Source organism: Aquarana catesbeiana, linkage group LG10 (genome assembly GCF_042186555.1).
Source record: "Aquarana catesbeiana isolate 2022-GZ linkage group LG10, ASM4218655v1, whole genome shotgun sequence".
In the NCBI taxonomy this organism is placed as follows: Eukaryota; Metazoa; Chordata; class Amphibia; order Anura; family Ranidae; genus Aquarana; species Aquarana catesbeiana.
This window is the reverse complement of record NC_133333.1, coordinates 217,961,089-217,977,406: the sequence shown is the minus strand read 5'-3', so window position 1 is coordinate 217,977,406 and position 16,318 is coordinate 217,961,089. Positions and strand designations below refer to the sequence as shown.

Sequence of the window (16,318 nt, the reverse complement as noted above, 5' to 3'; positions counted from 1 at the left end):
CGATACCATTTTTTACAACTAGTAGAAGCACCGATCTTCCTTTTTTTTTCTTTTTTTTTTTCCAACTTTCCATCTGTTAAATCCTCTGCCCTTTGTTGTTTTAACTTTGGATAGTAAAACATTTTAACTGGGGGGGGGGGCGGGGTGTGTATGAGTCATAAGAGGGTCAGTGAAAGCTGCAGAGCTGGAAGTGTGTGTCTGTGTAAATACAGGAAGTGAACAGGCAGCAGCTTCAGCTTTCCACAGTTAAAATGGTTGCAGCCAGACTCAGAGGAGGGAGATTTCTGCAACATATTTGACAAGTACAGAATCACAGTGTGTATATAAATAAATATATACCTACACCTGAAAGTATCTGTTTCAGGTATCGGATCATCTTGCAGTAAGACTGTTTTATTACCCTTCAGGATCCTCTTCCTTTTTTTTTTTTTTTTCATCATTCTAGTACACACTTTATTCAACTGTGCCAAGCCTTGATGAAAGGGGGCCCTTTCAATGCCTGAAACCCATTGCAATTTAAGGACACAGGAGTCTGAATAAAAATAAAATCCTCCTGCACCGCCCAAAGATGCTGCTTGCAGGACTTTTTTTTTTTTTTTTTTTTTCCCTGTCATGCAAGCGCACCACCCCAGCTTGAAAGCACTCAGGGAGGCATGAGAGACAGTTTTCAGGTGCTATTTGTAGCGCTAAAACACCTGAAAACTGCCTCAGTGTGAAAGGGGTCTTAGTGAAATTTAGGTCCTATCCCAGAAACTTCAAAGGGGCTGACAGGTCAAAAATGATGAATCAATAAGACCCCTTTTCACACAAGGGGCTGTAAAAACTGGTGGTTGTTATACTTCCCTCGACCAAACACCTAATACCTAAACCTGAATTACCAAGCGGCTCCTTCGGGAGTAGCACTACATACATTTTTAGTAGACTGTTTATTTGCCCCAAAAATGAACAGAACGTGAAGTTGGCAGAGGTGCCCATATGAGAAAGTTTTCAAGCATCGCCTATCTTCAGAGGGTAGGTATTTTCTGGTCTGACACCTTTCACACTGAGGAGTTTTTCAAGTGATTTTGCAGTAAAAGCGCCTGAAAAGTTTAAGAAACATGCTGCTTGCAGCATCTTTGGAGTTAAAATGCACCAAAAACGCTCCTCCCCATTGAAATGAATAGAAAGCACCTCCAAAAGCACCCTACGGTGTGTTTGGTGCAGTTTTCACCTGTCCTTTAAAAAAAACAAAAAAAAAACGCAAATGCCTCAAAAGTGCCGCTCAGCGTTTTTACTGGCAGTTTTGAAGTGATCCAGTGTGAAATGGGCCTTAGAAAAATGGACACCATTGACACATTTTGTGGCACAGGTGCCACCTCTCCAGGATGGATGTAGTGGACATGGTAAAGAAATGTGGAATACAAGTGCCGTGTAATCAATTCAGTAAAAATAAAAAGACAAACAAAAGTGAAAGCCATATAACTTATAAGGAAGATGCTGATAAAATACATAATGTTGGCTTTATCCTCCTATACAGATGGTATATAATGTAGTACATGATGTTGTGTAAGGTTTGCATTATAAGTGTTGATATTATATAATGAGTTGAGGTTGCTGAACTTGGTACATAGAAAGCACTCAAAGTTCTGGTTATTGACACTGGAAGAGGTAGAAAAATTGATGGTACAATTTTACCTTTTAGGGGGATCGTTTACTCTGTATATGATTTTCTATATTCTCTAACAGAAACCAGCATTGATCTGTGCAGAGAATTTGTTTTCTATGTGCCCCGTTCACAATACAATGTTGCGATGATGGGCCACAATGATGAAGAAAGCAGACATGCTGCATTTTTCCACAATACATCATACCCCGCTGCTGTGTACATTTGTAAACTCCCAGTAAAATTTTTTTAAATTGTTTGATGTGCCGAGCATGGCGTCACACTGCTGTCTCATGACACGTTAAAATGGACAGCGAGAGTTTGAGTGCAGGTAGTGTGAACGGGCCATTAAGACCAGAGTTAGGCCTGCCTGTGCCGCACTTTGCGCCTACTGTATTTAGGCTGATGGCATGCACGGGGTGAAGTGTGGATAAGGTAGGAGCAGCAAGCAATTTGCTGTCTGCCGTTTATATTCTTATTACTGTAGGTATTACTCATGTAATGTTTATGTGCTCATTGTGTCATTTTTCTCCTTTTTAGAGTCTCAATGGCTTCGAGGAAATGGTGGAATTTCTTCCCGCCACCAACACCAAGAAGGTGGAGAAGATGGCACCAAAGACAAAGCTGCTGATTGCGGGATTGGTGGTTGGCGCCTTCCTCCTCTCCCTCACTGTTGGGCTCCTGGTCTGGCACTTCGCATGTAAGTCTTGGTGGCTCTTCTGTTTAATAATTGGTGATATTTTGATGCTCTGTGCTCAGCACTGTGTATGTTCTGTTTTGCAGATCGGAATGCCCCGGTGTTAAAGGTCTATTCTGGTTACTTGAGGGTGACAAATTATGAGTTCATTGAGGCCTATGAGAATCCATCCTCACCAGAGTTTGCTGATCTTTCCTCCAAAGTAGTTGAAATGGTACTGAACTTTCTTCTGGCAATTTAGTTGTCTTCATTCAGCTTAGTTGAGGTTATGACTAACCAGAAGCATTCCTTTTTTTGCATCAATGTCTCAATCTTTAAAAAAATCCTTTAGTTCAGGTGTCTCACAACTTTCTAAACAAAGGGCCAGTTTATTGTCCTTCAGACTATAGGAGGGCCAGACTGTGGCCAGTGGGAGCAGAAAATGCCTGGTGCTTAGTGGTCAGTGAAAGTAAACAAAAAATGGTGAATGTGGAGGAGGAATAGTGCCCATAGTTGGTGTCAGAGGAATGGTGCCCCATTGTTGTTGCAAGTGGAAGAAATGGTACCCCATCATTGGTGCCAGTGGAAGAAATAGTTAGTGCCCCATCATGGGTGCCAGTGGAAGGAATAGTGCCCTATCATGGGTGCCAGTGGAAGGAATAGTGCCCCATCATGGGTGCCAGTGGAAGAATAGTGCCCCAACGTTGATGTCAGTGGAAGGAAAGGGCTCCATCATGGGTGCCAGTGGAAGGAATAGTGCCCCATCATGGGTGCCAGTGGAAGGAATAGTGCCCCATCATGGGTGCCAGTGGAAGGAATAGTGCCCCAATGTTGATGTCAGTGGAAGGAAAGGGCCCACTGTTGGTGTCAGTGGGAAGAATGGTGCGCAATTTTTGTGTCAGTACAGCGTAATGCCTTGTTTCAATGAAAGGAATAGTGCCACAAGGGCGTGGGGTCTCTTATGTATCAAAAACAATGAGGGGATATTGGGGGGGCGGATGGCCTAAGTTGGCAACCTTTTCTACTTTAAGCCCACATTCTCATTGGGACGATTTGGCATGCAATTTGACATGGGTAGTTCCTGTACTACTTTTGGCGACTTTGGGGGCAATTTGAATAGATGTCTGTGCACGAACCCGCAGTCTGTCAAATTGCCCCCAAAGTCAGACTGCATTGCCGGTTTGAAATCTATTTCAAACCCGCATCATTGTGAACATGGCACTTAGCCCAGGTTCACAATCAATAGACAGCGGGTGTGGCAGTGAACAGTAGTGCCTAGCTGGCCATACACTAGTAGAATTTGGAATGAATTGGGTGACGAATATCCATCCTGCTCAGTCAAAATTTTCTCATAAACAAAAATTGTTGATTTGACCCGACTAACCTCTAGAAAATAAAATGAATGTTTTGAAACCAAATGTTTTCATTTGAAATTCTACAAGTGTATGGCTATCTTTAGATTGTATAAGTTTGCATTTGTATAGCTAATGACCATTTAAATTCAGTTATTATTGAATAATAAGTTTAACTTGTCATTAGATGTACAACTAGGAGTGGAAAAGCACACGCAAATCATGTCCCCCTACAATGCATGCTCTACAGACCCCCAGATTAGCCCCAGTGCATGCACCACGGGCCCCCGGCTCAGCCCCAGTGCATGCACCACGGGCCCCCGGCTCAGCCCCAGTGCATGCACCACGGGCCCCCGGCTCAGCCCCAATGAATGCATTTCAGACCTCAGATGCCGTTGCAAACGTCAGCACGTGAGAGATATCTGCACATTGGCAGTAGTGGTGTTAATTGCTCTAGTTTTGTGTTTTACCACAGATTAGCACCCAATGCATGCACTTCAAACCTCCGATCAGCCCCAAAATGCAGGCGCTTCCAATCTCAGATCAGCCACAAACTCTGTACTCTTTGGAAAGCAGTGCATTACTGTAGGAATACAGGCAGGCAGGCTTCTTTTGCACAGCATGCTGAAGTCCCCAGCCACTGGCAGGCTTTCAGTGATGTCCAGGAGTTGGGTAGCGCACGTTTTGTAATTGCCTAATGATCTGTCAGTTACAGCCAATGGCAGCAGATGCAGGGCAATGTCCTCACATGAGATATAGCTGCACATCGGCACTAGTGGTGGTAATTTCTCTAGTTTGTGTTTTTCTGATCTGATGTTATTCTCATGTTCTCTCTACAGTTGCAGAAAACGTACCAAAGCAATCGAGCGATTGGTCCACACTTTGTCCAATGCAATGTGACGGCGTTTAGGTAATGTAAATTGTTGTTGTTTTTCTTTCTTCGTTCATTTATATGTAGATTTTACAGGCAGTTTTTACAGTTTACAGGAAGAGAAACTATTTGGAGAAGCCATGAAAGTAATAGAGACCTATCAATAATTAGAACCAGAGGAGACAAATGTCACAGAATTTTCCCCATTTTTGCGACTCAATTTACTCTCAACATGGGAAAGGTCTTACACAGAGCTTTTTATCAGCTTGAACTTGGTTCCACCACCTCTGGCTCAGGCCCTCTCCTCCCGGCTCACCACTATAACTTGTAAAAACAGAGGCCTGACGAGCCTGGAGATCTCTACAAATTGGAAGCAGCATCTTCTAATGTATTGCACTGCAGATCTCTCGTGGCTTCGTTTCCACGTCTGAGGATGTTTTCCCTCCATGCACCCATGGAGGGCGCTCCTGGTGCTGTGTTTCTGGGTCTGTGGAGGAGGAACAATTCTCACTTTACTTTAAAGACCTCCATTTTGTAATCTGCTGCATTGTGATACCATTCATAGTAATAATACCTTGTGCATTCCCTTGTTTATACAGTGAGGGCAGTGTCATCAGCTACTACTGGTCTGAATTTTCTGTGCCAGCATATCTGGAGGCTGATCTGGATGCGGCGATGTCGGAGCTGAAAGTGCAAACTGTCACTCTTCGTCAGAGAATATCCCTGTATGTGGATTCCTTTGTAGCTTACCGTAAGTAATGCCATTGTTCAGCAGACATCTGCTACCAGCATCAAAAGAGCTTCTTCATAGTGCCCACCGTACCAGTCACTCCATACCTGCACTGGCGGAGCTTACACTTTAATATCCCACCACATTCACACACTAATATTGTGATACATTTCTATAGCTCTGACATATTCCACAGTGCTGTACAGAGAGTGCTGAACCATTCATTTAAGTCTCTGCACCAAAGCAGTTTACGTTCCAATTTACCACCACAGTTGCACTATTATTATATATTTATATAGTGCTGACATATTCCACAGTGGTGTACACTGAGAACAGCTTACATTCTAATGTCCCCCCAGAATCGCACTCTTATTATTTTTCATTTGCTGTATATAGCTCTGACATATTCTGCAGTGCCGTACAGAGAATACTGAGCTGATTACCAGTCCCTACACCAGAAGAGTTTATGCTGTAATCTCCCATCGCAGTCACACAAATTCTGAAGGATAGAGACTGTATAAAATTAAATACCTGGATGTACACCCAAAACACAGAGGAGATATGATTTTAGTACTGTTACCGCATTGCTGGGGATCAGTGGCAGCTGGTGCGCTATTTTTTTGGGAGGGGGGCGGCAAACAAATCTGCCCAATTACCCAATTCAGGCCGTGGGAGGCTTCCCCGGCCTCTCCTGCTGGCCAATCTGATCACTTCTCCCCCCCGGCCAATCTGGTCTTAGGACACACTTCCTGTCCTGATTGGTTGGGAGGAGAAGCAGGAGGACAACAGCGAATGTTCATTTGCTAATGTCACAAGTGGGTGAGCCCAACCTTTTTGAAGCCAATTAGAGCTTCAAGCCCTAATCCTGTGCTTAAAAGAAAAAAAAACCCATATAAATCCATGCGTCTGGAAATTAGGGGGCTGCGCCCCTTATGGACCGGCCTCCGCTGCTGGGGATGTTGATCTATAACAGTCAGTATAGCATTTTATGTATACTATGGTACTGTAATTCCTGGTATCGCGTTATGCCAGCCTTTACAGCACTGACTTCCCATATAGACCCGCTACCCACACGCTCATAATTCTCAGCTGTAAACCTGCACCCCCTACTGGCCATTAATTGTATTACAATAGTTCTTCATCCTAACCTCTACCCCTATAAATCATGTTGCATTTAGATAATCTCTCCTGTCTCCCTCTTGCCTCTGCAAATCCCACGAAGTGTGAACACACAACATAATAATATTTTAACCCTTTCTTTGCTTGCTTTCTCAGCTACCGATCCTCTGATGGCCAGAAATTTCCGAAACAGTAAGTGTAATATTTATTTTGCTTTACTGGGGACACTTCCAACAATTGTGAACTGAAAGTCTTTTGAGGTTTCCATGAAATGGTTTTTGTAGGCGAAAAACTTGCATTGCAAAGAATTAATGTTCTAGAGTTTTTTGCATTTTTTCAACAGTTCTGCAATGACCTATTAACCCTGATATGACAGAATGTAACACCCTGGGGGATGAAATCCGGAGTGTTCACTTGTTTTCAGTACACTTTTATATAATAATACAGTATGGTTTTCTGTAAAGTTAATAAAAAGCAATGACTTGCCAGGCCTCGTGTATACTTCCTATTCACTTGAGGTAAAATATGCAGGAGCATGTAGCCAGATTTATTTACAGGTTACATTTGTGTATTCAGTTGATTGCAACCTCTTAAATTATAGCAGTGTGAATACACCATTTTTATATTTTCCTAGAAACCTGTCACTTTGTATCTTCTTCTGCCCTTTTTTTTTTTTTTCCCAAGCAAAAACTTTCTTTTGTTTCCTACAGACAAATGTACGTTTTTCCTGCACGCCACGACTGGATCTGCGACAAAATTCTCTAGTCCTGGATTCCCAGATGCTTCATATCCACCCAATTCCCGCTGCCAGTGGGAGCTGCGGGCCGATGCCGGTCACATGATCCTCCTTCATTTCAAAACCTTCAAGATGGAGACCTGCAAAGTGACCGGAGGAGATTATGTGAGCATTTATGATTCCCTGACTGCTGTGGAGCCACGAATCATGACAAAGTGAGTGCAGGAAACACTCTCCACGCTTCTAGAATCATCTTCACTTTATTTCTTTTTCAAACAGTAAGGCTGGGTTCACACGTGAGAAAGTAGCGGCTCCATTCATCGTTTCAGGTCCTATTTCAGCACGAATTTTGGGTTCAATTCGGACCTGAAACACACCAGAAGACTCCTGCAATTCACACCGGAGCCGCTGTGGAGATGTGTGAACCGGCTTCATCGAATGCATTAAGATAAAAAACCTTCTGCATTTACAGCCACTTTAAAGTGTATTTCCACCTTTGCAGTCAAGATGGAATGAAAAGCATTCTATAAATGGAGGAGGCAGACCTATAGTTCATCCACCCATCCTGCATTCAAAGAGCACATTTCATTGATTGAAGCTATAGTAAAACTTCTAGGAATGGAGGAGGGGGGACAGGAAGTGCAGGCATAGTCAACAATCTTGATGAGTGCCTGTCACGGGTCCCTCCGTTTTTATTAACGGCACTGGAAAATTAGGGCTGCAGAGGTGGGGGATGAGTCAAAGGATTTAAACTAAAACCACAAATGGCAGCACAAGGAACACTTTTTTTTTTTTTTTTTGTTTTTTTTGATTGTATAAGTATTGTGCCATGTACTGTTTTTTTTTTTTTTTTTTTTTTTTTTTTTAAACTTTTGATTAAGCTTTTTGACTAACCTGAAGTAGTCAAACAACAAAGAAAAATTCCCAGCTTAACTTGCCAGCCTGCAACAAACTGAATTGTCCTGTCTTAAAATTCATGTTAAAAACCGCTTGCACACATTTGCTAATCCATGTGTATGCTGCAGAGGCTGCGACAACGCACCCCAGTATTATCTGCAGTCTTAACTCAATAAATTTTGAGAGCCTCCATAGTTGGAGAAAATGTATAGTAATGGATGGATTGAAGGAAGCAGGTATGCCTAGAAGGAACCCACCCCTCCTTAAATTCACAGGGGCGCACTGGTCACCCAGCAAATAGCATAATGGCAGCAAAGGTGTCCAGTGCGTCCCCTCACCAAATAACCAACAGTTTTTAACATGAATTGTTAGACAGGACAGTTCGATTTGTTGCAGGCTGACTGGTAGATTGAGCTGGGAATTTTAATTTGATGTTTGACATTTGTCGCTCTTCCATGTGCTCCTTGCTTTTAAACGAGTTGTAAAGGCAGAAGGTGTTTTTTATCTTAATGCATTTTGTGCAGCCTCCCCAGCACCCCCCAATTACTTACCTGAGCCCCATCTCTCTCCAGCAATGTCCACGAGTGTCTTGGGGACTCTCCTCCTGATTGGCTGAGACACAGCAGCAGTTCTATTGGCTCCCACAGCTGTCAATCAAAGTCAGTTAGCCAGTCAGGGGAGAGGGGGTGGGGCCAGGGCAGGGCTCCGTGTCTGACTGGACACACAGAGCTCTGACTCGGCTCGGGTGCCCCCATAGAGAGCTGCTGGCTGAGGGGGCACTCGACAGGAGGGAGGGGCCAAGAGCAGCAAAGAGGGACCTGAGAAGAGATGGAATCAGACTGCTCTGTGCAAAACCAAATTTTTTTTTTTTTCCTTTTTAAATAGAGACTTTACAATCTCTTTAAGGCCAGTTATAGAATGGGGCAGTTGCCGTTTGTTTGTACTGTTGGTTATTTGGTGAGGGGATGCCCTGGATACCTTCGCTGCCATTGTGCTATTTGCTGGGTGTTCAGTGCACCCCAGTGCCTTTTAAGGCGAGGGTGGGCTCCCTCCAGACATACCTGTCCTCATTCTATCCATTATTATATGGAGGCTCTCAAAATTTATAGAGTTACGATTGCAGATAATACTGGGGTACCGTGACGTGGCCTCTGCAGCTTACACATGTATTTGCAAATGCTTGCAAACTAAACCCCTGTTTTTAACGTGAACTGTTAGACAGGATAATTGGATTTGTTGCAGGCTGGCTAGTAAGTTGAGCTGGGAATTTTTCTTTGTTTTGACATTTGTCGCCCTTACCAGTTATAGATTGGGGCATTTGTCAATTGTTTGTAACCTGAAGTTTTAGGCTGATGGTGCTGGGACCTTAAGTAAATAAAATATACTTGGGTACTAATTTAAAATATTAAAAAAAACATACTGTTGTTTCCCAATGCGGCGTCTAGGTGATAAGTGGGCAGTGTGAGAATCGAGGCGCCCCACTGAGGGTTAGAGTCCATAATGAGGTTTTATTCCTTGTTCAATCATTTTTATTAACCATTTAAAGCAATACAATAAGAAAAAGCAAGGTAATAACCCTGTGACGGATTGTTAAATTAAGAATGATCTTAAACTCCACACTTAGGCAAAATAAGAGGTATTTCTGTTGGATTGCGTAGCGAAAAATGTATAAAGATTAATGAAATTGTCCATACAAAGAAAAATAGAAGGGTATACCAAGAAAAATGAGGATTGCTCTGTGTTATTCCATAGAGCAGGTACAACAGCCAATGTGTTTTGGGGCTGATTCCATGCTCTGGTCGTCTCCAGTGCGTTTATGAAGGCACTTAGCAGCTCAAGCCCAATAAACAAAGGGCCCATTCACTTTCTATGTGTATCAGTGCCGACGTAGTCAATGCTTTAAAAAAAAAAAAAAAAAAAAGCCTTTAAATGTATAACCTTGCCATATTTTGAACCAGAAATGTAATTTTGTGTCATAAAGAGAACAAAGCATAGAATAATATGTATACTCTGTATCCAGTGTAACACTCGTTATTCATATAGATCAAATGTGTTTTTGTTTTTCTTTCACAATTGTTACATATATTTGTAGATTACAAGATATAGATATAGATATAGATATATATATATATATATATATATATATATATAATTTTTTTTTTTTTTTTGTGCTAGTCAATATTTTGAAAAGTTTTCGGTCTGCTTACTGAACTTTTTGTTGCAGGCTATGCGGCAGTTATCCCCCCTCCTACAACCTCACCTTCATCTCCTCGCAGAATGTCATGTTAGTAACACTGGTGTCGGACGACAAAGAAAAACATCCTGGATTCAAGGCAGAATTTTACCAGATCCAGAAAACAACACGTAAGCTTGATCATTATATGTTATGAGTTAACGCGTTTCACCCAGCAAGAGCTTTATGTCCTACAACCTCTACAATTAAACCCTTGGTGAGAGAAACATGTCAAAGTGAGGTGGCTCTGGGTGGATGATTTGTGTGTTGTTCAGGACAATAAAGCTTTATTGTCGCTGATCTCATTGAAGTACAGCTGGCTTCCTTGCCAGTATTCATCATACTGGAACAGAACTTAAAGGATAATTGCACTTTTGCATCCAAAAAGGAAAATGCTACTTCTCAACACCCTCCCTGCTCCCATGTCTGCCAGCTTACCATTCCATACACTTCTCACTTCATACACCGCCCCAGGAGCTGTTTGTGAGAATAATTCCAGCAATGGTGAGAAGTGTTTAGCATAGTCACATGCACAAGCGGACCACTGAGAATCTGTCCTGGAAAGAATGAAGTGATTCCCATTGGTCATCATGGCCACGTGATCATGCTGGTCAAAAGCAGAGATTGCTAAATAGCAATTAATTGCAGCAGGGAATGAAGCAGTGGGGAGGGTGTTGAGAAGTAACATTTTCACTTTTGGATTCAAAAGACGAATTACTCTTTAGGCAGGCTAAGGTTGCCTCTCAAACAATATTGCATGTGATATCACATAAAAATAGAGCTAAGTTAGTATGCCTTATTTCTATACCAACTGCAGTGCAATAATAAGCTTTGTCACAAACTATTCAAAAATGGTGGAACTATTCTAAGGTGATGTCTATAATTAGAAATTAAACTCTGTGCGTGTTCCTGGGAAAGAGACCTTGAGATAACTAAAGGATCAAAGGGATGAGAACTCCTCCTCTTACAAGCTGATTGCTGTGAATGAAAAGAAGAAAGTTACTGTTTTTTTAAATAATTTTCAGGAGATACTGACTAGCTGAAAGTTGAAATGGAAAGGACAGTTCTACTAAATTACAAATTGAAGTTTGCAGGAGATGTACATAATCTGAATTGTCTGCAAGCCTTTTATGCATCTGATTTCCTTGCAGTCTGTGGAGGAACGATTCGGGATGCCAGTGGAGTGTTCAACACACCGTTCTATCCTGCGCACTACCCCCCCAACAGAGATTGCGTGTGGGACATCCAGGTGAGCTGCCATCTTTCTACATAGATGTGAACAGGAAAATATTCACACTGCTAATACACACAGAGTATACCAATGTAGTAATACTGTGTAAGGATAAATGTGTCTCTCCAGTCAGTGCACACCGCTTATTTTTATGAAGACCTTTTTTTTTTTTTAAAGTAATTTTTCACACGTTCTTGCTGTTCCTATTTTGAACACACTTTCACACACAGATCTGTAATTGCTTCCTCTGGAAACCAGTATATCTGGGAATGTAATTAGCACCCCACTTTAGAAAGAGTGGTCAGGACAGAAAGGAAAAGGGCCCTGACTTTGAAGGTCTTGACTTCATGCTTTTGTGAGTTGCTGACCTGGAACAAGCAAACATCCAGTGAAGTATTTAGATGTCCGATGGTCAACAAAGTGAAGAGAAGAATGGTGACCACAGAACCCACACCTTCAGACTTCATTCAGCTTCTTTATTTCTGTCATGTATTCTTTTTAGCCGCCATTGAAATAAGACCAACTAGATTTGGATCACATTTTTTTTTCTTTTGGTTCTACTCCATAGACTTCCTGAGAAGGGAACCGTAAAGCGAAATCACTGCACAACACTACAGGCAGGAAGCAGATCCTGCCCGTGTAATCAGCAGATATGACTACCTCCCATATACATCTAGTATACACTACATGCAGAGACCAGAGTCATAAAACATTAATGCTTATTGGGAAGATCTACTGGAAGACTGCAGTGTATTATCAAAAGTGCAGCTATCAGTGAATAACTGTAGCGTCTGGCAAGAAAGGGCAGAAAGGAAGAGATTAAAACTCACTGAAAATGTCTGCTATTGAAGGAAAAATGTTTTATATTTGGTGACATCTGTCCTAAAATAAGTTTTTCACACCTTTTCACCTTGGAAGGCAGCAAGCAGAGACATTGTCCACAGTGGCTTTATACAGTATCTCACAAAAGTGAGTACACCCCTCACATTTTTCTAAATATTTTATTCTTTTCATGTGACAACACTGAAGAAATGACACTTTGCTACAATGTAAAGTAGTGAGTGTACAGCTTGTATAATGGTGTAAATTTGTTGCCCACTTAAAATATCTCAACACACAGCCATTAATGTCTAAACCGCTGGCAACAATATGGAGTACAATTCTAAGTGAAAATGTCCAAATTGGGCCCAAAGTGTCAATGTTTTGTGTGGCCACCATTATGTTCCAGCACTGCCTTACCCTCTTGGGCATGGAGTTCACCAGAGCTTCACAGGTTGCCACTGGAGTCCTCTTTTACTCATCGATGACGACATCACGGAGCTGGTGGATGTTAGAGACCTTGCGCTCCTCCACCTTCAGTTTGAGGATGCCTCACAAATGCTCAATATGGTTTAGGTCTGGAGACATGCTTGGCCAGTCCATCATCTTTACCTTCAGCTTCTTTAGAAAGGCAGTGGTTGTCTTGGAGGGGGGTGTTTGGGGTCATTATGTTGGAATACTGCCCTGCAGCCCAGTCTTTGAAGGGAGGGGATCAGTATGTCACAGTACATGTTGGCATTCATGGTTCCCTCAGTGAACTGTAGCTCCCCAGTGCCGGCAGCACTCATGCAGCCCAAGACCATGACACTCCCACCACCATGCTTGAGTGTAGGCAAGACACACTTGTCTTTGTACTCCTCACCTGGTTGCCGCCCCACACACACTTTACACCATCTGAACCAAATAAGTTTATCTTGGTCTCATCAGACCACAGGACAAGGTTCCAGTTATCTATGTCCTTAGTCTGCTTGTCTTCAGCAAACTGTTTGCGGGTCTTCTTGTGCACTATCTTTAGAAGAGGCTTCCTTCTGGGACGACAGCCATAGAGACCAATTTGATGCAGTGTGCGGCGTATGGTCTGGGCACTGACAGGCTGACCCCCCACCCCTTCAACCTCTGCAGCAATGCTGGCAGCACTCATACGTCTGTTTCCCAAAGACAACCTATGGATATGATGCTGAGCATGTGCACTCAACTTCTTTGGATGACCATGGCAAGGCCTGTTCTGAGTGGAAACTGTCCTGTTAAACGGCTTTATGGTCTTGGCCACCGTGCTGCAGCTCAGTTTCAGGGTCTTGGCAATCTTCTTATAGCCTAGGCCATCTTTATGTAGAGCAACAATTCTTTTCAGATCCTCAGAGTTCTTTGCCATGAGGTGCCATGTTGAACGTCCAGTGACAGGTATGAGAAAGTGAGAGCGAAAACACCAAATTTAACACACCTGCTTCCCCATTCACACCTGAGACCTTGTAACACCTAACGAGTCACATAGCACCGGGGAGGTAAAATTAGCTAATTGGGCCCAATTTGGACATTTTCACTTAGGGGTGTACTCACTTTTGTTGCCAGTTTAGACATTAACTGCTTGCCGACTGCCGGCTGTCAATTGACGGCCAGGCGGCGCAGCTCTAGTTGCGGGAGGGCGTCATATGATGCCTTCGCTTTCCCGGCCCACCAGGGGGCGCGCATGATTGGTGTTCGGCGCCTCACTGGGCACCCGGTGCGCGTGCCTGGTGGCCGCGATGTCCGCAGGGCACCCGCGATTGCCGGTGACACAGCAGGAACGTGGATCTGTGTGTGTAAACGCACAGATGCACGTCCTGTCAGAGGAGAGGAGACTGATGGTGTGTTCCCAGTACAGAGGAACACTGATCGGTCTCCTCCCCTTGTGAGTCCCCTCCCCCTACAGTTAGAAACACTCCCTAGCAAACACAGTTAACCCCTCGATCACCAACTAGTGTTAACCCCTTCCCTGCAAGTCACATTTATACAGTAATCAATGCATTTTTATAGCACGGATCGCTGTATAAATGTGGTCCCAAAAATGTGTCAAAAGTGTCTGTCCGCCGCAATATCGCAGTCACGATAAAAATCGTAGATCGCCGCCATTACTAGTAAAAAAATATAAAAATAAAAATGCTATAAATCTATCCCCTATTTTGTAGACGCTATAACTTTTGCGCAAACCAATCAATCTACGCTTATTGCGTGTTTTTTTTTTTTTTTTTTTTTTTTTTTTTAATATGTAGAAGAATACATATTGGCCTAAACTGAGGAAAACATTTGTTTTAAAGAAAAAAAAGCTGGATATTCTAGCAAAAAGTAAAAAATATTGTTTTTTTTTTTTTTTTTAAACTTGTCCCTTTTCTTTTGTTTATAGCCCAAAAAATATAAAAACCGAGATCAAATACCACCAAAAGAAAGCTCTATTTGTGGGGAAAAAACAATTTCATCTGGGTTCAGTGTTGTACGACCGCGCAATTGTCATTCAAAGTGTGACAGCGCTGAAAAATGGCTTGGGCAGGAAGGGGATGTAAGTGCCCGGTATTGAGGTGGTTAATGGCTGTGTTGAGTTATTTTGAGGTGACAGCAAATTTACACTGTTATACAAGTTGTAAACTCACTACTTTACATTGTAGCAAAGTATCATTTCTTTAGTGTTGTCACATGAAAAGATATAATAAAATATTTACAAAAATGTGAGGGGTGTACTCGCTTTTGTGAGATAATGTATATAAGAAAATCGTCAAAATCAATACTCCTCATGAAAAACAGCCAAAATTATCTAACAAATTATAAATGGACCTTTTTTTTTTTTTTTTTATAGAGGATTCACATGATGGTCAGATGTCGTGGTTTGTTTTTTTTTTTTTTTTACTCATTAGTGTCTATGGCTCTGCTCTCCTTTGTCTAGGTACACATCTGCTTATCTCAGCTGTAGACATAATGCATTGTGAGAGGAGTTTATAGTGACATTGCAGTCTGTGGTGAGAAGTGAGATTAAAAGAAGCCATTACTAATGTGAGCTGGGATTGGGGTTACATGCACCCTAATCATTAATTTTTTGCCTAGTTAAAGTTAAACTTCTCTTCAGTCATACCCAGTTGTACAGGCTCCGCTCCTGTATTGATATATTGTTTACTCTGATTTCATTGCACACTGTGAGCTTCTTATGTGTATTAGCTCTAGCACAGTGGTTCTCAACTCCTGTCCTCAGGACCCACTAACAGGCCAGGTTTGCAAGATACTTGAAATACATCACAGGTGATATCTTATGGCACTCGGTGATTGCGACATTCTAGTCTGCATCTCCTCAAGGTATTTCTTCAAATCTGGCCTGTTTGTGGGTCCTGAGGACAGGAGTTGGGAACCACTGCTCTAGTATGTCAGAGCACCCCCCATGTCTTAATTTTCCATACAGGAAGATTAAACTTCAGCTTTAAATTCAAAATTAATAATTATTTTGTGTGTTTTAAAGGCCAATAAGAACCAATTTTAGGCCCCTGTATACCCCCTGTTCACTGCCAGCATTATACTGTCATTATCCCATTAAGCCACTAGCTAAGTCTATGTGTTCTGTTGGTCAGAGGTCATTTGGGATGTGATTTAACATTTAAATGTTTTATTTGCAGGTTCCAGAAAACAAGTTTGTGAAAGTTCGGTTTGAGCTGTTTTACCTGTATGAGCCTGGTGTGTCCATCACAAGTTGCCCCAAAGACTATGTGGAGGTCAATAACCAGAGGTGAGAGGCTATGTGGCTTCCATAGGCCTGTGTGTAGCAGAGCTGATCTGGCTGCTCGCCTATAAAGCCTTGTTCACACTGGCGTTATTAAACATACATCCATGTAAAGGCCGTGTTTGCCCCACAGGGATGAACAGGTGTTCATGCATCCCCATGCAGGCAGTCCAATTTATGTCAATGGGACACAGCAGCTGCACACACAACCGCTGCTCCTAATATTCTCCCCCCCCCCACAAATTTTTTATTAAGAGAATTTTTTTTTAGAGTATA

General features: G+C 42.4%; 1 protein-coding gene across 1 annotated transcript in view; it reads left to right on the top strand.

Moving 5' to 3' along the window:
• Positions 1-16,318, top strand: part of ST14 (ST14 transmembrane serine protease matriptase) — a 75,146-nt gene that overhangs the window by 38,490 nt on the left and 20,338 nt on the right. Inside the window, exons 2-10 of the mRNA XM_073603314.1 lie at positions 2,183-2,342; positions 2,426-2,553; positions 4,510-4,580; positions 5,141-5,292; positions 6,547-6,582; positions 7,101-7,341; positions 10,248-10,387; positions 11,408-11,505; positions 15,939-16,048. Coding sequence (XP_073459415.1) covers positions 2,183-2,342; positions 2,426-2,553; positions 4,510-4,580; positions 5,141-5,292; positions 6,547-6,582; positions 7,101-7,341; positions 10,248-10,387; positions 11,408-11,505; positions 15,939-16,048 — 1,136 coding nt within the window. The remainder of the gene's footprint in view (positions 1-2,182; positions 2,343-2,425; positions 2,554-4,509; positions 4,581-5,140; positions 5,293-6,546; positions 6,583-7,100; positions 7,342-10,247; positions 10,388-11,407; positions 11,506-15,938; positions 16,049-16,318) is intronic.